The sequence below is a fragment of the Clytia hemisphaerica genome, unplaced genomic scaffold (genome assembly GCF_902728285.1).
Source record: "Clytia hemisphaerica strain Z4C2 unplaced genomic scaffold, Clytia hemisphaerica genome assembly, whole genome shotgun sequence".
NCBI classification, from domain to species: domain Eukaryota; kingdom Metazoa; phylum Cnidaria; class Hydrozoa; order Leptothecata; family Clytiidae; genus Clytia; species Clytia hemisphaerica.
This window is the reverse complement of record NW_027104338.1, coordinates 485,611-512,539: the sequence shown is the minus strand read 5'-3', so window position 1 is coordinate 512,539 and position 26,929 is coordinate 485,611. Positions and strand designations below refer to the sequence as shown.

General features: G+C 35.2%; 1 protein-coding gene across 1 annotated transcript; it reads right to left on the bottom strand.

The window, feature by feature from the left end:
• Positions 1-743: 743 nt before the first annotated feature.
• Positions 744-26,271, bottom strand: LOC136817983 (NADH-ubiquinone oxidoreductase 75 kDa subunit, mitochondrial-like). The gene is made up of 21 exons (XM_067074355.1): positions 26,093-26,271; positions 16,635-16,840; positions 10,264-10,487; positions 9,653-9,730; positions 8,602-8,720; positions 8,246-8,312; positions 7,835-7,934; positions 7,437-7,471; positions 7,013-7,146; positions 6,580-6,706; positions 6,403-6,454; positions 5,776-5,852; positions 5,504-5,570; positions 5,175-5,237; positions 4,473-4,634; positions 3,953-4,042; positions 3,614-3,671; positions 3,131-3,242; positions 1,807-1,870; positions 1,310-1,444; positions 744-1,063 (listed from the first exon to the last, which is right to left on the bottom strand). The coding sequence occupies exons 1-21, from the start codon at positions 26,166-26,168 to the stop codon at positions 932-934; spliced, it is 2,178 nt and encodes a 725-aa protein (XP_066930456.1). The 5' UTR covers positions 26,169-26,271; the 3' UTR covers positions 744-931.
• Between the last annotated feature and the right edge of the window lie 658 nt (positions 26,272-26,929).

Here is a 26,929-nt window from a genome sequence, read left to right as displayed (position 1 = left end):
CTTTGTGTCAACTTTTTTCTAGGCGTGAAAGATGCTTTGCACTTAATGCTTTGCACTCATATGGTTCGATCCACTGCATGTGCCACCCTTAAGTTAAGGGTAGGTTTTTCGAGATTGTCGAAATGCACTGTAAGGGTGTGGTTTTGTTAGAGTGCTACTAGAGTCTTCTTTCAGCTGGATACACTGTAAGGATGTATTTTAGGACTAATATGAATTACAAGTTTGACAGTAAAAATCTAATTTATCTTTATATTTTTGAGTTACACGTATTTTGATTTGTTCAGCGAGATTTTAAGCTTAAAAGTCCAAATGTGCCCGGGCGCATTTCCGGGTGGCTTCAGCAAAATAAGATACGAAACCAAGCTACACTTTAAGGGTCAGAAATGTTCGGTAAAATGTACTGTAATGGTACCTTTTCACTGCTTAAGGGCTGCACTGTAAGGATACCTATTCACTGTTCAAGAGCTGCACTGTAAGGGTCCGTTTTTAGAATCCATTTTTTGGCGGCATATGTAGTCGTTTAGAAAACGAGTGCCCCCCATTTTGTATTCTAAGAAAAGTTGAAAATGAAAATAATCCAAATAAAGCCCTTTTTTAATAATTGGATTCGAATCTGTCCAACAACTGCTTAATATAAGCGCATTCAAATATCCATGAACTTCTAACGAAGGAGGGGCGAGTTCTTAATGAACACTTTAAACAAATGAAGAATACAAAATCAAAAGTTGCAAACAGCAAAAAGGTTAACTTTACCATTTTCTATTTTTAATAATACACATTCATGCAGTTACATTCTTTCTCTAAGTTCCCAATCACAGAGAGGGATCGTTCGTTTTTTCAAAATGTTATACTTTATAAATTGTGTTAAAAATTATATAAAACATATTTTACAATTTTCTTTCTCAATCAAAACCACTTGTGGTCTTCACATTTAGCGCATATTTTGAACGGCTTGTACGCATTTAGCCATGGTTTGTGATGCTTTACTGATACTGTCAGTCATGTAGAAGTCTTGTAGATTTGAAATGTGGGGTTCTAACGTACCTTTACTGGTTCTTGTACCCTAGAAAAATAAAATGATGGTTGAATTATCAACTGGATCAGAGTCAGAAAAAACTTTTTCAAAACCCGCAGTATACTTGGAACACCACGCTATTGCGAGATATCTCGGCATCAGTATTGTTGGCACGGAACACAAAGGGTTATAAACCATGATTTTCAGGATCAAAGAAACGTCCTGGGAGCGAAATGTAAAACAAAAGTTTTGTAAGCAAAATGAATGCAAAGCTAATGATTTTTCATTACTTACTTGATAGAGAGAAGCTGCTTGGCTGAAGAAATTTGCTGACTCGACATTTCCGTAACGCGTCAAATTTGGACAGACGTCGGTCAAACGTTGACGGATCTCAGCTAAGCTGTCGTATGGTAAAGCGTTGCCGGAAATCTGAAATATCGAGAGAAATTATCATGCTAAAATAAACACCTTACAGAAAGAAATTTTGGCGGAAAGAAAATTTGGCCCATTGGGCGGATTTAGCCGAAATCTGCCTAATTACATTCCCGCAAAAATCAGCTTTTTTCGCCATCCGCAAAGTTTAAATGATTTCATCCATTTCAGAACTTAAAACGTTTTTTGGTCAAAAATACCCACCAAATTTAATTTTTCCAGTTATCCGCCAAATTAAATTCCCTCCAAATTTTTTTTCCTTTAAGGTAACTCGTTTTGCTTTGAATCATTTTCAAATGCTAATTTTTCCTTTCCTTTCGAGGCTAAATAGAAGAAAACTTTTCGAAAAAATGACCTACCTCTGAAATGGCTCTGATGATTTTCCAGTCGTCGCGACCGAGGCCTGGCGGAGTCAATGCGCGTCTGAAAGATATAGCGATATAAAGTGTATCATTAGGGGAACGAAGACTCAAAGCATAAAGTTATCAAACTCACAAACTTCAGACATAACTCTTTTATGCTCAATTGTAGGGTTGGTTTCACAGATATCACGTTTCTTTTCATTCTAGGTAGGCTAAACACTACTCACAGTGGAAGTATGTAGAGTTTTGAAGTCGACTAGTAAACCATACTTTTCTAATTCACCTTAAGGCCGGTCTCCAATTTTTCGCGAAATGAGCGAAAACTTTTCAACCTTTTTGTAAGGTCATTGGCATTGGTCGTTTGAAAAATGAAACAATTCCATTGGGCAAATCTGACGTAACGGTTTAAAAAAGTGGAACTTCTTTCGACTTTTTATTTTTTCCGCTCGAATCTTTTTAAATGACGTAATCTTTTCTGCATGCAAAAACGATTGACTAAAAGTTTTCGCTCATTTTCGTGCGAAAGTGGAGGTCTGCTTTTATGTTTTCGAACGTTCGAATTTCAAATATTCGAATTGCGCTCTTGTGTTGACGAATTGAAAACAAGATGGCGGACTAGTCAACTGGCCACGTTTCTTTTAATATTGGAAGCCCAATTCAGTGAGTAGTTAGAAATCAGTGGTCGGATGTAATAAGCAGGGGGTGGTACTCTTGTTGTCATGTCACTACGTTTTATAATGACCAGACGGTTTCCATGTTTTGTCATGTCAGGGATTTAACTTTGCTTTTCACGGCAAAATCAAATACTGGCAGCAAATCGTAAATCCTTTTCTTTTCAATTTTCCATTCGTCAGGGTAAAGTAGTGAGTTTATGTAATTGCAATTTCGAAGACGGTATAGGAACTGAATGGACGAATGGAAAAAAAACCCGCAGTTCTACCCCGTAAAATCAAGGACGGCGAAAGTGTTTGTTTACCGTCGCCTTCAGTTGATCAGGGTCTAGACAAATCAGAAGCTAGCCGTCTCTGTCGCAGAAAAACACACATACAAACTCGCTAGTAAAATCGAGACCAAAGTGGCTCTATTGAGTTGAATTATTTTACCATGTTGCTGTAGTGAAGCTTTCAGTGAGTTTATGAATCTACCCTTTTGAGTACGGACGGAGGTGTGACTGAAAAGCCGCAGTTTTGACCCGCAAAGTCGAGATCGTGTCCAGTATAAGGTAAATCAAACAATCTCCGCCGTAGAAAACAGGGCTTTCGTAAGACTCGCTATTTTTTTCTCTCAAAATAGAAAAATGTGTTCAAAGCAAATCAGATACCTTGTTTCTTGTGCGCGCCCTTCCATATTGACGTAAGTGGCGGCTTTCTCAGTGTACGCAGCTCCTGGTAAAATGATGTCTGCCATCGATGCTCCCTGGTCCCCATGGCTACCTACAAAGAGCAAGTTTGAAATATTGACTGGTTGCTTGCATAATTATGGCAGATGGTGGGGATCAATTTGCAAAGAAAAAGATAAATAATACGACTCGCTAATTAGTTAACGTTTGCCTAAATGTATTTTTTTGTACAAGTACTTCTGGCGATATCACTTAGTGCCTAGCATGAGAAGCTTATTGTTTATAATGTTTTGTAGCATTTCTTCGTAAGTGTACCCTTGTGTAACCTTTGCCATACATAAGTTACGTGATACAGTTATAATTTTTCAATGTTGATATAAATTAATTTTTCAAGTTTGTCAAGAAGGGAATACTTCTTATTTGACTGATCGATGATTATAAATGGTTACAAAGTGGTGACGATACCTTGGTAAACGACAATGCAATCTTTGGGAAGGTTTGCTCTCGAAATCTTTCCACTGTCCTGTAAGGAAAAAACAAGTATCGAGTATTTTCAAATTCGAAACGGTCAATACAGAGAAAATGTTTTTGGAAAGCTCTTAATTTGCATGGACTTTATTGCCCTTCAAGAGGAGTTGTTAATCATTATCCATTGCTAATTATATCTAAAAATATCGCACTTTCCAAAACATCTGACAGATCTTTCTGCGTATGAATTATACGTATTCGTGACCAATTGGTAGTAAGCTGCAAGAAAACGGACAATAACTTATTTATGAACACATCAAATTCGAATAAACTCACGGCGCCAAGAAGATACAATAGTTTTGGTGATCCAAGATTCTCAACTCCTGTTTTGTAGCCGACATCTAAAGCAGCAACTTGACTTGCAACCTGGAATCAAGTAGTATGAATGATTCAGAATTCATTTGGCTTATTTCAGTTTGAAAAATCACATAACATGGACGAGAAATATTAAAAACAATATGGCATAAGAAATGCTTAGTCATCACTCAAGGTATTGTATTACCTGGAGTTTATTAGATACTTGTGTTTGCTTTAGTTTGTGGAGCACGACTATTCTATAACTTATAAATCTGCTTTCCGGGATATAAATATGCCGAGTTTCAGTAAGTCTTCAAGGGTCATTATAACCAAATGTTTACTCAGACTGTGGCGAAACTTGTTTTCCAGAATTCAATTACCATTTAGCCCGTCCTTCATCCGAGGAAAGGTCTTCTAGAACTGCTGTAAGTGATCAAAGGATAAAGTGAAACCCTTTCCTTTCAGCGCTTTGTCATATAGAGTTTCGTTTAAGATTTACCTTGTGTAAGACGTTCAAAACTTTCCAGTCTTTCTCCACAGAGCCTTTAGATTTGAGTCCGTTGGAAATTTGTGAGCAAATGGCCATCAACGATTCTCCTTCAGCAGTGGAAAGAGGATTAGAGCCGACAATTATGACTGGACGTTTAGCTTCTGCAAGCACCTGGAAATAAATAGGAAAAAAGTCATATGAGACGTCAGTCTTTTTCTCAAAAACCTTTGCAACGCCTATTTCGCTTCAAAATACTATTGAATACTTCCGAATGAAACGTGTGTAGCGTGGTTTAATAAAGAAAGTCGTCATAAATCCTTAGGAAACCTCTACTGTAATACAAGTTACATAAAGCTTGCAAGAAACCCCCGAAATGGGACATTCCATTTTATATACATACAGGGGGTGGACGAACATTACCAGAGGGTAGTCCGAGAAAAATTTCCAGGCGGTCTTTTTTCATTTTTCCAAGGGGTTAAAATGTTATTCTAAAATTTCCACAGGGTAAAAGACTGATTTCAGTTCGTCCACCCTCTCTTTAAGGTATAAAAAGTGTCTTTCCAAGGGTACTTTTGCAAATTTCGCCATTTTCCAGGGAGTATTGACACATTTTCAATAATTTCTTTTGACTTGAAAAGTTCGTCCACTCCCCTGTATGATTTTTTAACGGAACAGCCCAATAAGCTGTTGTTAAGTTGCTTTGATACATACTTTACTATATGGGTGTTTTCCAGCAGCAATGTCTTGAAGGACTGATGCTTCTTCACCAAGATGCTGTAACGAATAGAAATGAAGAATTATTGACGACATCCAGGAGTGATGGTTGTCCCATCAGGAGGGAGGGAGTGAGGGGTAGAGAGGAGAGGGAGAGGGAGGGAGCAAGGCAGGGAGGGGCTGATGAGTGAGAGGGTGAAACTTTGAAAATATTAAGAGGTGGTAAAAAGTGTCCTGTTTTAGGACCAAACACTCGTCTAAAGTTGCAGATAGTGTTTTCATGAAAATAAATCCTAAAGAAGAATGATATCAAAGAAATCACTTACGTCATAAGAGTAAGTGAGATCAGTTTCTTTACCAACCAAAGCAACATCTAATTCGTTGTGGATCCATCTGAAGAAGCCAATGAAAAATTATTTAAATTATATGTTTTGAAAAGTGGACATGATTACTTGAAAAAAGAATCACGCGGACTCAGGGGGAAAGATTTTCAAATATCCTAAGGAAGGCGATTAAAAGTAACGACTTCATTATCGAGCAAGTATTAGTAGTTGGTAAATCTGAGCCCTTTAGAAAACACTTGTCATCAATTACTTACGCTTTTCGGATGCGAGCGTTTACGAGCGGAGCTTCATATCTTGGACAAGCACCAACGATCAACAAAGCGTCAGCTTCCTATTAAACAAAAAATAGAATATTCAGTCCAAGTGAGAACACTAAATTAAAGGGCTATATACACTAAATTAAAGGGCTATATACACTAAACATTATATTGTCAAACGATGATATATTGAAAAAGTGTGCACAATATATTGCCAGCTCGATTTGCAATATTCCGACAATATAAAGGGATTGCCTACAGAAATGTAATATAATTTTATACCAGAGCACTTGTTCTGAACTTCATTATTGACTGCAAACCATACTGTCGGATATTTTTCGCCAAGTTACCATGTAATCTAAGTAGTCCTTAACAGCCTTTTTTCGCCCTTCGGAAATATAAACCACATGCAAAGAAGACGCTTTAATCTTGGTCTCTTCCGTTCACAGACGTTTACACTAACCAAGAAAAAACTATCAAGTTGACAGGTTTGTAATTGGGCAGAAAAGTTCAAACTACAATTCGGAACTCAAACTTTGGAGAAAAAGGATAAGATGTATTACTCAGGTAAGAAAAAGAAAATTAATATTGGAGATTGCTTTTGGTAAGCGTGAATATACATACCTCAATTCCAGCGATAGTCGAGTTGAAGAGGTAATTTGATCGCAAATCAGTTCTGGAATAAAATGCAAAATCTCAAGCGATAGTTAAAGAACAATGAACTCTTACAACAGTTAATAAGACACTATGTAAAAAGTGAATTCTTTTCTCGTGTCAGTTCTGCGTAAAATAGAAACCTACCCAGCTCCGGCGTTCGGGAAACCTTCTTCAGTATACAGATTCTCACATCCAATTCGGTTGAACAGATCCTTGGTAGCCACAAGGGTTTCAGCATCGACAAAATTGCCGGCAACCACAGCCATGTCTCCTAGAGTGAGTGAAATGAAAGTATGATATAACAAAATTTCCAGCTGATAAATTTGGCTTTTCATCTGTAACAAACAATGGTCTTTCATTTGTTGGAAGCTTTCGAAAGAAAATCAGGGGAATTTGATGTCACATTATGAAAATTCCATTTCGTCAAATTCATCCAGCTTGGAAAGCCTCGAATAAGTTTTCAGGCACACATATAGTAGACAAAACCTCGTAAAACCAGTCTCCGTACCGCGAACCCCTCAACTACAAATTTGTAGTTCGAGTTACAGAGAATCGACTGTGTAAGAAAAATATTAACCTGGCGCGCATGCGTGAAGTTCACCAGCGGTTGCCACAAGCGCATCTTCCCATCCACAAGGTTGAAGGTTACCATCTTGTCCACGAATGTAAGGTGTGTTCAAACGTTGACGTTTCAAACCATCATACGCGAACCTGTAAACATTGCAGATTAAATCATTATACCGTCGTTTGGGAATATTTCATTCTCCACAGGGAAAAGACCAGAAGTCGGGATAGTTGGAAAATCAAACTCTTCCCAAACCTTGTGAATAATGGCTTCCACGGACCACAACAAAATCCTTCTATCACATGTGTGTATAATCAGAGTTTTACACCACACATATTTTATATAAAGCAATCGTTGGAGCCTCTGACTCTAACGATGCAAAATTAAGGGCCATCTTAAATAAAATGACGTCACAATTTTGTGGTTTTGTACCCACCTTGTTTTATCGGAAATCCATTCTTCGTTGATGTCCTAACAGAAAAAAAAAACAATTACTTTTTATCAATAACCAAACAAATAGTGGGGAGATTTAGAATAGAATAGAAAGGGGATGGGGATAAAAATATTTGAGTCCGAAGGAACTTTACAAAAAATAATTATGTCCTTCAAATATGTCATTATGACTATTAATGGTAAACGAATTTTAAATCCAACAGATGCAGAAAATTTCAAAACGTATAAAAAACATATAATACAAACATAACCGCAAAATTATCATCTCCTTATATTTAAAATAAAAACATGTTCGATGCGATAGGAATATTTCGATGTTTCTTATGCCATTATTTTCAACCGATGAGATGATTATATTTTGGTATTGGGTTTATTACAGACCTCATTGATTCTTGGTAAGATTCTCATGATTTCACCTCCTCGTGTACCCACAACAATGTTACTGCCTACTGCATCCATGACATCAACTGATTCCACTTTCCTATGGTCAAAATGAATGAATGAATGAATGAATGAATGAATGAATGAATGAATGAATGAATGAATGAATGAATGAAAGAATGACAGAATTAATGAATGTCGTTTATTTTATCACAAATTCCTTTGAGATAATTAATGGGCGATAAATTGAATGAATGAATAGCAATGAGATCAGCCATTCCAAGTCCATTGTCAAAAAAAATCACTTGCCAACATTTTTTCACCATGTTTCATGCATTAGCAGCACTCAAGTCTATATTTCGAGACCAGAATTTTAGCTGCTTTTAACTGAATTAAAGAGAAGGATGTTACCTCAGTTCCCATGGTCGTGCAGTGAAAGCGTATGGTTTCGACGTGAGAGCACCGACTGGACACAAGTCTGAAATGAAATAAATAATCAACAGCCAAAGTATTTAGTATTTTAAATAATTGTTGCAAGTTGTTTGAATTCAATTAGAAAATATACTTTAGAAGCCCTCACACAGCTCACAAGTTTAACATGATACATATACTAGTCTATAAAAGACTTGAGTGTGAGGTTATAATGTCTGAATTTGACATCACTCGACTTAAACCAAGAAAGCTTCAAACAGCCCCCCTTATGGTGTAAACGTTTATTAGAAGTATAGTTACAGGGAAAACAATATTCTCTTCATTGCTTTCCATACCTATAATATTTCCAGATAATTCTGATTTGAACATCTTTTCAACATAAGTTCCGATTTGCATATCGCTACCTCGCCCGGTAGTACCCAGGTCTTCAACACCTGCTACTTCGTTACCAAATCTAAAAAGTTATCAAAAATACGAGAAATCTAGCAAATGATCCAGGAAACTAGGAGTGTGGTAATTTGAAAATGGAAATTCGCAGATTTCAATTTAAAAACTGGAGGTTTGTGTTAGCAATCGTATGACTTTGAGGACAATTTGGGAAAAATAGCCCGATCCGCTATTCCGGATTAAGGGTAGATAGATAGATATGCCCTCCGATGCATCGGAATGGGTCCTACCCACGATGGAGTAGGAATCACAGCGCAATCAGACATTGCAACCCTGCAGATGCGAGCTGCCGAGCCATGGTGTATACCACGACACTCGAACTACACGGGAGAACGGATGTCCTCGCAGGTGTAGAACCTCCTAAGTGTCTCAGCACACCACAATGTCTGGAATATCTACCCATACTCTTGTATCAGAGTTATGGTATCCAATTCCCCTCACATGGCATGGGTTGACCCAGGCGAAGGAGCATTCACTTGCCAAGTGAATCGTAGTGCCACGGTGGGTATTGAACTCGAGCCTCCTGGACAGAAGTCAAGCACGATAACCACTATACCACTACGCCGGATTAAGGGTATGCAGCATAAAACACAGTTTCTTCTTAATATCTTCTCCAAACCTGTTATTTTCCAGTTTTTGCCATTTCTACGTGTTTTAGTTGTCATAAAAAAGTTGAACCCTCAAATAATTTCGAAATTTTTAAAAACATGCGGGCCAAAAATCATCAAATTTTATCAAAAATATTGGTTCATCATGATTTTGAAAAAAAAACTACTTATAACCCATCCCTAATAAAACCTGTTTCAGTATAAAATCTAATAATAATGCTGTGGTTTCAAACTTAGAATTCAAGATATTCAATCCTCCCTTGTCAAGCTACTATGTCTAAGAAAAATCAGTTTGCAGTTTAGTAGTTTCTGAGTGTGAGGCTGCTCATACCTGACACATCTTGTGCATTGAATACATCTAGTCATGATGGTTTTGACAAGAGGTCCAATATTTTTGTCTTCGAATGCACTGAAAATATAGAGAAAAATTGAATGATAAGTAATCATACAAATTGATCCCAGCAAAGGTTTGTAGTCAAGATTTGAAAGAAAGAAGCTTTCTTTTTGTTTTTTTGATAAACAAAATTTATTAAACGTTATGGCTTTATCTGAGTAGTGCCATTATCAGTGAAATGAATTTTTAAAATGGAAATTTGCACATTATCTGCAGAATTCTTAAAACTGTATACGCATGCATTTTTTTAAAGCCATAAAATGCTTAAAGAAACGTCGTAAATCTATGGAAATCTGTTATTTTACAATAAAAGCAATGCAGATAGAATTCAGTATCTGAGAGAAATTCTAAAATCAATCAATTAACCAATCAATTAATCAATTAATTGGGGAAATATTCGTTTCATAGTAAAGACAAATTAAATTTAGTCAGTTTTTGCAATAGTTTTTTAAATGAGCTTCAAAGTTTGTTTCTTATTGTCAAACATCACATCAATTATCTTGAAATAAAACATCAAATCAGGCGTTACTAGCCACTGCAATACTTACGCTTTGCCTTCGAATTTAACGTCAACAAATCGACTGCGGTCGTTACCAAAAGCCATGGATTGGTCTTGCAAGTCACATTCTCCTCCCTGATCACAGATTGGGCAATCCAATGGATGGTTGACCAAGATGAACTCCATCACACCTTCGCGTGCTTTCCTGGTTAATGGAGAATCTGTTTTGATACTCCATCCGTTCATGACCGGCATGGCACAAGCAGCAACAGGCTAAAATTCATTTTAAAAATTTTGTTATGTTACCAAAAAATTACTAAGCCCTCTTATTCCTTGTTATAATGGGCTTTTCCAGAAAATTTTTTTATCCCCACTGTTGAGGATATTGATTTTTCAAAATATCGAACCCCCTGGATATCCTACTTTATTAGTAAAGACCCCCTGGATATCCTACTTTATTAGTAAAGACCCCCTGGATACCCTACTTTATTAGTAAAGACCCCCTGGATATCCACTCTTAAAAATATGCTCAACTCCCTGGATATCCTCTTTTATAAAGATGCTTACCCCTGGATATCGTAATTTTACTTGAAAAGACACTTTACCCCCTGGATATCCGCTCCCTTGTAGATATTTAACCCCCTGGATATACACTTTTGAACAAAAATTGTTAACCCCCTGGATATCCGATATCCTCAACAGGGAGGGCACGGACTATTTCTGGAAAAGCCCAATGGCATGAAGTGTTTATACCGGGTGCACCAAAAAAAAGTATACAACTTTGTCGGGATATTGTGAGCTTCAGGATTTAAATTTTTTGTTCATTCTTTTTTTATTGTATAGAGGATACTTTAACTTGAATTATGAGTTATCATACATTAAATTTGAACAAGTGATACTTTTATGGACCTACCTGGTTATGCATTTAACACATATATAATTGTTATCTACGTGAGCATGATCGTTAAACAATCATTCAGAACAAAAATAGTGACGATTTATTAAAATTAGTCGTTTGTTTCTTATAAAAAAAACGTTTAGAAACCAAAATTTCATGCTCTTGAAATATTCTTTCATATTCAAGATTTCGTGAGCATAAAAAGACATCTATCTCATCAAAAAATTGAGTAATTTGGCTAAGAACATTGATGTATGCTTATTAATAGTGATTCTTGTAGATAAAGATGCGTTTTTTGAGCTGAAAAGTTTTTTTACAAAAATCTGCTTGACCCATCTTTTACCTACTTTCATGCAAAAAATCAGAAAAAAAACAACGATCCAATATTTCACAAAGTCCAAAAAACCCTTTTTTTAAGCCGTTTTTTGGCCCAAATTTGCCCAAAAACATTTTTTTTCGAAAATCGGGCTCAGTCACATTCGAGGGTTTATAGTTATGCATCTTTGTGCAAAAAATCATAAAGAATGAAAGAGCCAATCTCGAGAAAAGCTAATACCTAAGTAATTGATAATGTGCTTATAAAAAAATATCGAATTTAGCCAGTTTTTCTATAAAAACACGCCAAGCAACTAAAATTTCATGTCTAAACACACATATGCTTCAAAAGTAAGCCCTCGTGAGCAAAAAAAAACATCTATCTCATAAAAAAATTGAGTAATTTGACTAAGAACATTAATGTATGCTTATTAATAGTGATTCTTATAGATAAACATGCGTTTTTTGAGCCAACAAATTTTTTTTGCAAAAATCTCCCTGAGCCATCTTTTACCTATGATGGTACCCTACTTCCATGCAAAAAATCAGAAAAAATCAATGATCCAATTTTTCACAAAGTCCAAAAAAACCGCTTTTTAGCCGTTTTTTGGCCCAAATTTGCCCAAAAACATTTTTCTTTTCGAAAATTGGGCTCCGTCACATTCGAGGGTTTATAGTTATGCATCTTTGTGCAAAAAATCATAAAGAATGAAAGAGCCAATCTCGAGAAAAGCTAATACCTAAGTAATTGATAATGTGCTTATAAAAAAATATTAAACTTGGCCAGTTTTTCTATAAAAACACGCCAAGCAACCAAAATTTCATGTCTAAACACACATATTCTTCAAAAGTAAGCCCTCATGAGCAAAAAAAACATCAATTCATAAAGAAATTGAGTAATTTGACTAAGAACATTGATGTGTGCTATTAATAGTGATTCTTATAGATAAACATGCGTTTTTTAAGCCAAATAAATTTTTTTGCAAAAATCTGCTTGAGCCATCTTTTACCTATGATGGCAAAAAATCAAAAAAATTTAATGATCCAATTTTTCACAAAGTCCAAAAAACCCGTTTTTTAGCCGTTTTTTGGCCCAAATTTGCCCAAAAATTTTTTTTTTCAAAAATCGGGCTCCGTCACATTTTGGCCACTACTGTTCTGCACCTTTGTACCAAAAATCAAATGATTCCTATGATTCAATCTCGAGAAAAGCTGGTAACGAACGGACAGACGGACGGACGAACGGACAGAGGTGAATTTATAGGACCTTCACCCCACCGGGGTAGGTCCCAAAAGTAGTTCGAAAGTTATTTCCAAAAAACTGACTTTTTTTCCATGTCGAAATTTCAAAAAATCATTAAAAACATCGAGCAAACTTTTCTCTTGACACTTACCTTCTTACACATAAAAATACCAAAAAAATGCAATTGTGTTCATCAAAACTCGTTGTAGAATTTAAGAATATGGTAAAACAAGCTATTCCCACGTGGGATAATATTTTTGGAAAGGTGAAAGATTTTTATGGAAATCTCCAAGAGAGGTTTTGATGTTATGTGTGTGCTATGTGAGAAAAAACCATTCCTCGACTAGCTGCTAAAAGAACTTGGGTGTGCATTGAGTTTTCTGGTGTTGGAAATGTTCATGACGTGCAAATAAGATGGACAAACTGTTGACAAAATATAAGATAAGAGAAAAAGGAATAAAAAAACAATGAAATTGTGTTTTTGTCAATTTGTGTTATTTATTTATAGCGTGATTGCTGTTTTAAATGACTTTTTGAAATTTCGACATGGAAAAAAAGTCAGTCTTTTGGAAATAACTTTTGAACTACTTTTTCAAACTTAATGTATGATAGCTCAAAATTCAAGTTAGAGCATCCTCTATACAATAAAAAAAGAATGAACAAAAAATTTAAATCCTGAAGCTCATAATATCTCGACAAACCTGTATACTTTTTTTGGTGTTTTGGTGCACCCGGTAGGTATATCTTGGAGAATTTCGAATAACTGAACTGTGAAAAAATATTTTATCTCATAATGTATTACATTGGAATTCCTAAGATAAGATTGTCAAAAGATTGCAAAAGATTGTCGAAAAACTCATCAAGTGAAATCATTTTCAACCAGGCGAAACCGCAGTACGAGCAAGCCCTCAAATTGAGTGGTTATAAAAGTACTGTCATTTAACGACAACGGCAACAACATTGAACAGAACAACAGAAAACGTGATATCATTTGGTTCAACCCATCGTTTTCCAAGAACGTTTCAACCAACGTGGGTAAGACATTTTTGAAATTGATTGCCAAGCACTTCACCAAAGAAAATAACCTTTACAAAGTTTTTAACAAAAACAACGTTAAGCTATTCTTGCAGTGAAAATGTTCGCTCGATCATTACTGCACATAACAAAAAGTTATTATCGAAGAAGGATACCATATCAGAGCTTTGTAATTGTTGCGACAAGAAATCATTCCCATTAGACAACAAGTGCAAAACAACGTCCGTTATCTACAAATGTGAAGTCAAGGCCCCAAACCACGAGAAGAAAGTCTACATTGGTCTCACAGAACAAGAATTTAAGCAACGTTATTACGGCCACAACCTATCAATTAACAACGCGAAATACAAAAATAAAACAACTCTTTCTACCTATGTCTGCGATTTAAAAGAGAAGAATCTCACTCCAAATTTAAAATGATTGATTATAAAGCGGGTAAAATCCTACTCAAATACGTCAAAAGCTTGCCGCTTGTGATTAACATAAGTCATGTTAAAAAATTACAAGTCAAAAGACTAACGGACCCTTGAGAATAGCATTTTCTTGTTTCTTGTTTCAAGTTTTTATTATAATTTTTTTGGTTCAACCCTTTATGAAAGGGTCTTAGATCATAGTGGCAGAGACATAAATTCGACCGTCTTCAGACATTCAGCACTCAGCGGACACAAACCGATCACTATGGACAACGTTAAAGTAATTGCGAAAGGTTTCAAACGTAATGACACTAGAGAATTAACAGAAGCTTTGTTAATCACTGAACAAAAACCTTCATTGGACGTTCAAAATTTATTCAAAACTTTACAACTTTTTACGACGTTTTACTCATCTTAGCGTCCCATGGGTATCATTTTAGATTTTTACACATTGTTTTTAAATTAATTTTTATAACATTTTAATAAGCTTGTTTCTGTAAATTTTGATTTTAGAATCCTCATTCTGTATTAGATTTTTACTCTGATGATGACCTCTTGTGAGTGAGGTCGAATATATAGTTTTTAACAAAAAACAAAAACGCTTCTGGCTATTTTGTTTGTCATTAAGCTGTTAGCCCAACGAAACATATTTCAATATAATTTTTTATTATAATTTTACGACATTTTTATACGACCCTACGACTTGTAAAAAATTTATGTAAAGAATTTTTTTCAAACAAGTTAGATCATTTTGTATGTAGCTGATGATTGTACGCAAGAAACTTAAAGTACTACAAAAAATGAAGTTTTGAATTTTTGTTTTGTTATAAGGCTCCTTCTGGTAGAGCACTTTGTTGTTGTTGACAATCATTTTCAACTTATTTAATCCTAAGATAATCATTTCTTATTCAATTTGGAAGAATTTTAAAGGCCAGTTTTTTGACGCTTAGAAGATAGAAATAGAGAGATTTCCGGTATAACAAGTGATACTTTTATGGACCTACCTGGTTACGCATTTAACATATATATTTAATTGATATCTACGTGAGCGTGACCATTAAGCAATCATTCAGAACACAAATAGTGACGATCTTTTAAAATTAGTCGTTTGTTTCTTATAAAAAAACGTTTAGAAACCAAAATTTCATACTCTTGAAATATTCTTTCATATTCAAGACTTCGTGAACAAAAAAAACATCTATCTCATCAAAAAATTGAGTAATTTGGCTAAGAACATTGATGTATGCTTATTAATAGTGATTCTTATAGATAAACATGCGTTTTTTTGAGCTGAAAAATTCTTTTTTAACAAATATCTGCTTGAGCCATCTTTTACCTACTTTCATGCAAAAAATCAAAACAAAATGAAAAAAAACAATGATCCAATATTTCACAAAGTCTAAAAAACCCTTTTTTAGCCGTTTTTTAGCTGAAATTTACCCAAAATACTTTTTCCCAAAATTAGAGCTCCGTCACATTCGAGGGTTTATAGTTATGCATCTTTGTGCAAAAAATCATAAAGAATGAAAGAGCCAATCTCGAGAAAAGCTAATACCTAAGTAATTAATAATGTGCTTATAAAAAATATTGAATTTGGCCAGCTTTTCTATAAAAACACGCCAAGCAACCAAAATTTCATGTCCAAACACACATATTCTTCAAAAGTAAGCCCTCATGAGCAAAAAAAACATCTATCTCATAAAAAAATTGAGTAATTTGACTAAGAACATGGAAATATGTATATGTAATCACATGATAACGAGTGCAATTCGAATATAATTGCACGAGTGCGATTCTCAAATTGTACGAGTTATTATGTGATTACGAGCTAATCGCACAATGGCTTTCACTACTTTTTCCCAGTTAGGAAAGTAAATTACAGAAATTACACTGAGAGTTTTATATTTTTCTCTTCTCTCTATGTCTTTCTTTTATTGTTGTTTATTGAGTTTCTTTCTCATAAAATAAATTTCGAATGCAATTAAGACGTTCGATGCAAAAAAAAATGTAAGAAAAAACATTAAAATCAATTTTGTAAACATTGGCGCTGCATCGAAGAGTGTGATTAACGATTAATTGCTCTCTACAGGATGCAATTAACGATTAATTGCTCTCTTTGAGGGCGCGCCAAATAAGAAAAAATAACCCATCGTGCGATTACCTTATTAATAGTGAATCTTATTAGCGTTTTTTGAGCCAAAAAATTTTTTTTGCAAAAATCTGCTTGCGCCATCTTTTACCTATGATGGTACCCTACTTTCATGAAAAAAATTAATGATTCGATTTTTCATTAAGTCCAAAAAAACCGTTTTTTAGCCGTTTTTTTCGAAAATCGGGCTCCGTCACATTCGAGGGTTTATAGTTACACATCTTTGTGCAAAAAATCAGAAAAAACTAATGAGCCAATCTCGAGAAAAGTTGGTAACTAACGAACGGACGAACGAACGAACGGACAGAGGTTAATTTATAGAACCTCCACCGGGGTAGGTCCAAAAGGTAGACAATTCGAGACATACCTTTGGTGATTTTTCAACTTCCACTAGACACATTCTGCAGTTACCAGCAACTGACAATCGATCATGGTAACAAAAACGTGGAATCTCAGATCCAACCATTGCAGCTGCTTGCATCACAGTAGTGCCTGGATCAACCAGAACACGTTTGCCATCAACAAACACTTCCATTTTTTGTGGTTTTTGGTCAGTCGAGTTGAATCTGAGTCCTAAAAGTTGTGAAAAAAATGATACAATATTTGCTGTTTATAGTTCGACTCAAGGGACAATGTTTTCACACATTTTTCACTTTCAACTTGAGTTAAATCTTAGAAGTCTATATAATATGTACATCATCTTGTTATTCTGTTAAAAGGGGCATTTTATGGGCACCCCATTAAGAAGTCATAGATCAGAACCACCTCGTTATCAGCAAAAACTTTGTTTTAGAAAGATGAGATTTCCAATGGTGTCAAAGTATTGATCTCAAGGTCAAATTTTGCAACACTTTTCAGATTGCACATTTGTTTAATTTCAAAGATAAAATACTTTTAAGGTTTCGTGCTTGGATTGTGTATGGAATGCACTGCATAAATTGCAATTTTTTTTATGTGGGCTAGACCAAAATGCATGTCGCCATCAGATATAAAGAACATTGCAGCCCCGAAAAACCCTCAGCGGTTACAACTCACATAATGACTGAAAAATCATGATTTTTCAATAGATGATATGAAAGTTTTACATAGTAGTAATCATCGGATTGATGATAAGCCCTATATAAAAGAAACACTGATCATAAGGAAGCTCAAACTGGATTTGAATGAGCACATCTCTTCATCCCCTTGAGCTTTTTTAAGATATATGCGTTTCCTTTGTGAAATTTAATAACTTGTAACTACATGGTAGTAATTTTTTAAGTTTGTTACATTTTTGAATGTCGTAAATTTTAAATTCGATTTGAATTTTTTTTACTTTACTTGTGATCATGGTGCAAAGAAGCATGGAGGTATAAAGAAACAGTATGATGTATGCTATTGTAACCACCATCGCCCTACTACGATTAAAAAAGTTACGATGAATGCATGGTCATAATCTCATATATCGTGCATTTTTAATGAGCTCTTTTATCCATAGATGAAATCTTATTGGCTCAGACATCAGAGGCCGGTAAACTTGGCAATCCTTCATCAAATAATATTGCAGAAAGGGGTCTGATCCCCCTTTTTGGCATCCCCCAACCTTTAAAAATGCCTATCCCTTCTTAAGAAAGAGGGGGGGGGGTCCGAACTATGTCAAATGACAAGATTTTTCGATCAATGTTTTCTTTAAGGTGAACTCTATTGCTTGATACTTTCCTCCAAAAGTCTCCAGTGACTTTATGTCTACAAATTGAGTTTGAAATTGTGTGTGCTTATAAAGAACTTTTCTGGCTTGAGAAAATATCTTTTCAAAACAAAATTTAACGGATAACAAAATTGAACATAAACTTGTTTCAAGGACAAAGTTTTATTTAATTTTCATATATTAAAGGCTATAAATCTCCAGACGATCTCAATCGAACGGAATCGATGATCGAGCCAGTCGAACCAAATCGAACGCAATCGACCGATTGAAATTCGATTGTCGAACGCAATCGAATCTCAATCGAATATTACCGCAATTTTCAGATTCGATTGATATTCAATTGCGTTCGATTAGGATTCGACTGCATTCGATTGTGTTTGAGTGCGTTCGATTGGGTTCGTATATGTTTAAGACTTTTCCTTATTTGGCAACCACCGATGTAAAAATTTTCTTCCAAACATAAAAAATAAATAAAAAATAAAAAATAAGTAAAATACAAAATTAAATCAAAACAAAAATGGTAGAGTAGAGCTGCGAGCAAAGCTGCGTAGTTGTATTTTAATGACCAGCCAGGTCTTTCATTTGAGGGCTATGTATGTTAGCCTCCACTGATGCAAGTTACCCAATCTCACGGTACTCGTTAAAGCTCTAGTCTGATTCGTGGACCTATTCAAAACCAAAACATAGGTTGTATGGTTCGTTGTATTTTAAGGAAGACAATCGAATGCAGTCGAACGACAATCGAACCAGTCGGACAACAATCGAACCAATCGAATATTAACCAGAACTTTGATGTTCGATTGAGATTCGATTGCGTTCGACAATCGAATTTCAATCGGTCGATTGCGTTCGATTTGGTTCGACTGGTTCGATTGTCGATTCCGTTCGATTGAGATCGTCTGGAAATCTTCAAAACTGATATTAAGAAAGTTTAGAGGGATCTTGAGTTCTACTAAAAATTTGTATTTTGTTGGGCAAGCCTAGTATTTTCTTTTGATATATTTCATAAAATATAACAACCCATTACTGACAAATTAAACTCCTGTTTTTCTTTGTACCTCATTGAAAGAAGACACCAAAACTTCAAGAAATGAATAAAATTAGATTTTTAGTTTTCACTTTTATTATTTGATTGAGGTAATTTTCCTCCATGTTGTTTCATGACTGGTGTTGGTTTTTCTTTAGTTTAATTTAACCTTGATTTCCAAATGTGACTAACTATAAAGGTATGGCCTGATCATTTTCGGGTCATACTTAGTAGGCCGTAATAGCCAAACATTCATGTATACCAGACTCACCCAATTGATCCAATCGATACTTAATCAATAACTTTTTCGATGGATTGGATATCGATTGATTCTGATATAATCAATAGACAATTGATGATCAGGATTTAGAAGGCAATAAATTAATGTTTTGATCTGATCATTTTGCAGTGCTTTTCCCAGAGAATTATTTACGGTCAGCCAAATAAGGATTATACTTGCACTTTTGCTGCTGATTATTCAGCTTGAGTTTATGTGTAATGTTATGGTTTTTTGAAGTGCTTGTTCTAAGAGACGAGATAACTCACCCAATTATCGAGATAAGGCTCCTTCTGGTAGAGGACTTTGTTGTTGTTGACAATCATTTTCAACTTATTTGATAAATTATCTTGTATCTAGGTAACCGCTGTGTTGTAAAAGACATGCCGCATTTTACAGTCTGGGAAATCCTCTCAATTACTCGCTTAACTTCTAAGATCTAAATGTGCAATTACACGGCTATCAAAATTGTAAAAATTTTTAAGGGTGCAATCACATCACTATTTTAATGAGTCAGTATAGACTAAAACTCCTATATCAAGATTACGAGCTGCGCACTGCTTAAAAATACATAAAAATCTTCCAGCTTGATACCGGCAAAACTATTGGCATCTTGCCAGTAACAGTCTTGTTGAGTCCGGCAATCCATTGATTACAGCCGGAAATAAGCCGGTATACAGTTTGCTGACAAAATTTGTGTAAATTCTATTTTTAGAAAAGGATTTGGTTTGAGGGGAGACTTTTGCTGGCAATCTGCCGGCAATGATGAAAAATATCCAGCAATATGCCAGCAACAAAGAAAAATAGCTGGCAATTTGCCGGCAACAAAGAAATTTTGTTTATAGTTTTTGCCAGCACTTTTTCCACCCTATGTCATCCGGCAAATTGCCGGCTACTGTTATTACATTGCCAGCTACACCAAGCAGATAACTGGCAATATGCGGGCAAAAACAAAGCTGGCTAATTGCCGGCAAGAATTTCATGTCCTTTGAATCACTTGGATGGTCACTTTAGAATCTTATATTTGCAGTGCAAGTATTTTTGGTGAGTTGGTCGTGGCCAAAATTGTGGGTAAATAAAACAGCCTGCTTGGACAATAAAAATTCTTGCGAAGTCATAAATTTCAAGATGGCCGGAATTCAGATGTTTCTAGATGACTGCTAGACTAGAGTCTGCTTCTGGCTGAACTTTGCTTTTTGATAATTTCTTATGACGCTGAGTCCAGTGAAGTAGACTAGGAGCATTTGGCAAGGTCGCCATTTTGAAAAAAAAAAATAAAAATCCAAATAACAATAAAACTACTTGGAGTTGAAAGATATAATCAAAAATGAGAAACAAACACGATTAACAGATTTGCAATCCCTTATTCTCAAATAAAAATATTGCTTCATACTGTTTTTACCTTCCAAAAACAACAAAAATCTGGCGGACTGACCTGATAACACAGATAAACCTTTTTTGTGCTTTGGTATAATTAATAACTACTATATGGTTTAAAGCTCAAAATAACAGGACTTTCTTTTTAACATCTGAAGATACAAGAACTATTTTTTAGAAACATCAATAATAGAAACTGAAGACTGTAAAGAAACAAAATCTTCATGTATCGTATCTAAATAAAAACATTTTTGAAGTAGATAAAATGAACAAGAATAATTTATTATAGTTATGTTGCCCTTTGCCATTAATCTTCTTATAGGCATGGTCAGAGTCTCCGTAACATAACCTATAAGTTGAACGTTTTGTACAGAAAAAGCTTATTTCACTCTCATAAAGTCGATTTTGAATTGTTTTCATAAGTTTTGGCAGTCATATATTAAAATTATCCAAGTGACAGCAACAAGAGCAATGTTTAAAAGACTTACAAGTCTGTGAAAGACTGAGAGTATTATAAGATTTTCAGACGTTTGGTGATCAACTAAGTGAGCAAGCAAAATCTTAGGGGCTACTCTGGCACTATAGATCTGTTCAGGATAAACATCAAGATCAACTAATAAAAATCTGTTCTTAAATTCTAACTAACAAATAAATCTAAGTACTTGATTACTTAGTCAACAGAATCTTACTCAATTTTGAAGCATAGGTTTTGAAAAATGGCTTATATTTTTCCAGTATTCAGTTTCTCAGCTTTGAAATAATTAGAAGAGCACATTTATAGGATAAATATAGATTTCCATAGGCTTTAATTTAAGTTAATTAGAAAATGTTTGCCTAAATTTCAGAAAGGTAGAAGTTATACAAACCCTTTTCAGGACTTTCTATAAAAAAGTGCCACATCAAAGCAGAAGGCTTTAACGCATTGTGATTTTAAACATCTCTAACTTCACTAAAAGTTTATAAGACCTCTTCAAATATGTTCAAATCAGCAGTCTGACTTTTGCATCAAATCCAGTCAAATCTCTTGTTATCAAAAAAAGAAGACACTACAAAATCAAACTGAATCAAAACAAATGAAATCGAATGTGGTGTGTCAGGTATGTCTTTCATCCTGTGAATAGAAGACACTGCAAAGTCAATATGATATATTGTTGATTGTAAAATTAGAAGACATTGTAAGGTCAAAACATTTGAGTGAGTAATGTCAAAATATTTCAGCTGAGACTTTTTTTAAAAGGCAGACAGTAGACAGCAACCCATTTTCAAGCACTTAGTATCCTAAAGTACTAATTGATTTTTTGAAAAATTCTGAGATACCACCCCCTTTCGGCAGTTAGTACCCAGTAGGTACTAACTGCAAAATCCTTAAAATGAAAATGACCCACCACGATACTAACCGTCAGCGTGTCTGGTACTAATTGCATGACCCCCCCCCCTGTTCCTAGAACTTTTGCAAAAAAAGGAAAAATAGAAAAGTTGTATTTTTTACTGCTCTATTCACATACTGAATTTGAAAGATCTTCTATGGGGTTGGTGTAATTTAAGATGCCGATCTAACGATTTACGATGCACGATTTGCGATCCATGCATAAAATATGTTAATTCATGCGTAATTATGCTAATCATGATAAAATATTAAGGCAATTTACAAACTTTCATTTGCTGAAACTAAATTATTTTTAAAAACATCATTTATGTAATATTATACAAATTATATTTTCTCTTTTTAATTTAAATTCAGTCATAGATTAAAAAAAGTGAAAGCCACATGCATTCACCTTCTGTACCCTCTCTTTTTCATAACTTGAATCAATATAGGGGAATTGTTTACCGAAAGAAAATTCTTTCTCATAATAGAGCACCCGTTTTTTCGCAATATATTCTTTTATTTGCTTTTTTAAAGAAAGAAATTCCTATGTTCGATCATGATTGTTAAAACCATGATGGAGGTAATAAAAATATAGATGGAGATACCACTCCTACTATTCTATTGTATTGTATCGTTGATAGAAAACTGTTGCTTTGTTGCTTTGGGAAAAAACCATTAATTTTGCTTTCGCTCATGAGAATACCGTGAGAGTGGGTAACTTGCATCAGTGGAGGCAAACATGCACAGCCCTCAAATGAATGATCTGGCTGGTCATTAAAATACAAACTTAAATCAAAACGAAAATGTTAGAGTAGAGCTGTGAGCGGAGCTGAATATTTTAATGACCAGCCAGGTCATTCATTTGAGGGCTATGCATGTTAGACTCCACTCCACTGATCCAAGTTACCCACTCTCACGGTACACCCCTGTCTCTGTGCCCCAGTGGGTGTCGAGCACCCAGTGGGGTAGGCTGTGAAAAATCTGAAATTCACTGGGATGCAAGATATTTTCTAAAAATTGAGTGGGGTGACCAATTTAACCTTGATTTTCACTGGGGTGAGGGAAATTTTTAGGCAATTCTTTGTATGCGCAGAATAGCTAGACGTAGAATAGCTAGTTATTCTTTGTGCTATTCATTATGTAAAATGTCCCAATAAAAGGTATCAAATACACCTTTCCCGTTATTCAGATTTCGCCCGGAAAAACTTGTTCTCCATCGTTGTGTTAAAAATTCACGAGACAAACTTGATTTTGCCTGCGTTTGCTTAGGGGAAAGCAATTTTTGTCTTCTATCTTTTGATGACCAAATTTGTTTGAAAAGAAATTTGGAGGGTGATATTGTATCATGGATAGTAGAAGCATACTAAAGTTTGAAGAAATTCTGTACGATAGAAGTTGAGAAAAGTCCAAAAAACCACCTTTTCCTAAGCAATCGCAAGCAAAAATAGGTTTGTTTACCTCCTGTCCAAAAAACGATGGAAAAAATACGGGAAAGGTGTATTCCAAAATGCAGTCCAAAAGTCTAAACTATCACAGAGATACTGAGGCTACTGACAGGTAATATATTTTTCAACTGTTTTTTTGAAGACGATGTAGGTTGACTCAATAACGTTACATGGATAAAAAAGTTGAGTATCTAAGGAAGTTCCTTTGGAAGTAAGGAGACATAAACCTAACTTTTAAAAAAGGAAAAGGAAATATATAGTGACTAAAGGAGGCGCAACTGGGCGCAACCATAGTTTGCACCGACAGAAGAAATTTTGATTTTCGACTTTCTCGTTTGGCTAAAATCACTCCCTTTTCTCCTCTAATTTTGTAACTTTGAAGAATTTAAATGAAAATAAAACCAATTTCAAAGTTTTTATGCTTCGTTTTTATATTACAAATACAGCCATTCATATTAAACAATTTTATCTTCAATTTTTCCTGATTACGAATCATTTTCGCACTTGCCTTATTCAAAAAGAGGGACTTTCAGAAACATTGAATATATTTTACACCATATGTTTAGATCATGACTTCGACAATTTCAGCATGCTCAGCTATACAGTTTTGATACTATACAAATTGATAAAAATTTGAGCTTTTTTGTGTATTTCACTTTCAAAGCATGGTTTTAATAAGAGAAGGGAAGTTTCGAGTGGGGTGACCCTTTTCATGTAAAATTTCTACTGGGGTACATCAAAATCAGAACATTTTGAGTGGGGTATGTTTGGATTCTTCGCTATTTTCAGTGGGGTCATTTTCAGCTACAAGATTCCAGTGGGGTGAGTGATTTCTCTAGTGGGGTGAAAAAATGGGCCATTTTTGGAAAAGTTTTCCACTGGGGTGACCAGTGGGGTGGATCCCACTGGGTCACAGACACAGGGGTGTCACGGTACTTGAGTCGAAGAGAATTTGAATAAAATCACGCTACATTTTTAATTTGTTCATTGTGACATGACAGTTTTGTTTATAAAACATATGAAAACTTTGTAAGAATAAGCACAGAATATCGAATTTGAAATATTCGCTGCTCGGGGAATCCTCAGCAAATTTTGTCAATTTTTACATATTTACTAATGCTAATCTTTCAACTATATTCTATCAAAATTTTGAGGCAGCTGCTATTTTAGATCTAGAGATATTTATAGCAAAGAACCTTCCACAAACAACAAAGAATTCGCAAAATTTGAAGAAGTTTACCTCTCGAAAGTTTCCTGATAAAAAACTTCTTAATCTATAATCAGCATGCTTTATGCATGGATCGCGCATCGTGGATCGTAAATTGTTAGATTGTGCATCTTAAATTACACCAACCCTCTTCTATGTGGAGTTTTGTTGCAAACTTCAAAAAGCTGATTTTTGTCCCGCTTTTACTTCAGCTTAAGTAGGGTGCGCACTCGTCGGGATTTTTGCGCGGAACGAGAAAGAATTTACCAAAATGAACTTCAATGCATTAGTACTTACCTTTAAATCATCCAAATCTGTTCATTCTTTAATTAAAACCAATCAGGAATTATCAGGGAAACAAGTGAAAAAAACTGCATCCAGGTATCTATTTTCTTTCAAAAGATATTGATGTTTTTCGACGTCAAGGTGAAAACACGACTTAGCGCTGACCACGGCACCGGAAAATTCTTGACCCACATGGAAACAAATGGCTGTCGCTATTGAGCTGGTTCATCTTTTCAATCGCGTTTTTTTTATAAACCCAGGGTAAGATTAGGCTACAATCTATCACATTGCGCTTTATTTAAAAATCTACAGGCAGTCTGGAATTTCGAAAAATAGAAGAAATTGCGATTTTTCAACAAGATTGCGCATTTTTTCAATTACGCACCATACACCATCTGAAAGCTGAGGAATTCTAGCGATGCGCTAAAGTTGAACAGTCATCTGGCCGATTTTCAGACCGCATCAGCAAAACTCCCTACACCCCACCACACTGAAGGCTAGATTTTTCATCCACCATTTTTAGCTCGATTTTGGTGCTTCCGAAAATTATTTCTTGCTGATGGGTGTAAGGAAGCGATTCTTTGAAAAGGTGATTTTTTTGTGTTTTGAAAATGGAATAACTTTGGGAATACTTAACTAATTCTAATAGATGACCCCTCATTTTTCTCACAAAGGTAAGGACTTTCAAATAAAATTAGTTTGGTTTCTAAAAATTGTTAATTGAGGGGAAAACTTTGGCCTGTCCACCCTAGCTTAAGTGCTTGTGTGCAGCATAAAAGCATGGTACAAATACTAGGTCTATACTGCCAATTTTGTAAAGTGTGAATTTCAACTAAGGCGGGATATATAAACAGCACCCGGGCATTAATCTTAACTGTGTGATATTACTTGTGCGCAATTTTATGGGATTCCCCACAGATTGTTTTAGTTTTAAATATTCAAAAGACCATTTCATTCTGCCAAATTACCATAGGTTAACATAGGTTCTGTCTCTAGGGCTCTCATAATTTTAGCCAAGGATCTCCAGGTTTATCATCAGAAAAGCAGAATAGTTCAGACCCCAAGCCAAGCTGAATCTTACAGATCCTGGCTAAAATTCATTTTGATGATAAAGTGAAAGATCCACACTTGAAATCAATAAAAGTTCTTACCAGTAGCTGATTTGACAGCCCTTCTGATGACAGTTTTAACATTTTGCTTTGCTAGAGGTACACTGCAATGCAGCATTTTGTATTCGATTTACCAAATTTCAGTATTTCAGCCTTTCCAGGTCAAAAAAATGTGTCGTGTTTTCGGTTCTTCTTGTCCAATAATACAGTCGGCTTCAAGATAAATAGACTAGGATTCTTGATATAATTTATCGGGGAAAACTTCGTCGGGGAAAATTTTCGTCGGGGAAAAATATTCGTCACTTGGCCAAAATTTCGTCACTTTTCCCCCGACGAAGTTTTCCCCGATCAAAAGCGCCAAAATCGCAAAAATTCAGAAATTACTGCAGTGAAGCCACTTTTTTGGGATTTTGGCGGTTTTGATTGCTTTTTTTGAGGGAACGTTTGAATTGTTATAGATAAGTACGCTTAGTCCAAGATGACGAATTATTTTCCGGCTTTTTTTTAGGCGTTTCCGCTCAGAAGGATGACTTGCACTATGCATGATCAAGAATTCTTCGCCGATGCCGTCTTCGGTGATGTCCTAGGAGTTTTATTATGACAGAGAAAAATCACATTGGCTTTGACCACTGCACATACCAAGTAGATATTGCACATGGGACTCAAATTAAAGATATTCTTATTGTAATATGGAAAGGAGGCGCACCACCGCAGAATAAACTTTCTTAAATTTAAATAATTTCGCTCGCACGGGGAGGCAAATTTTTTTTTCGTAAGCGGCCCAAGCCCTGATTTAGCGGCCAAAGACCTGGGAAACTTTGCGACTTTTGAGACTTATGCTTTTTTGCCGTGATTTTAGAATTTATAGTGGCCCAGACC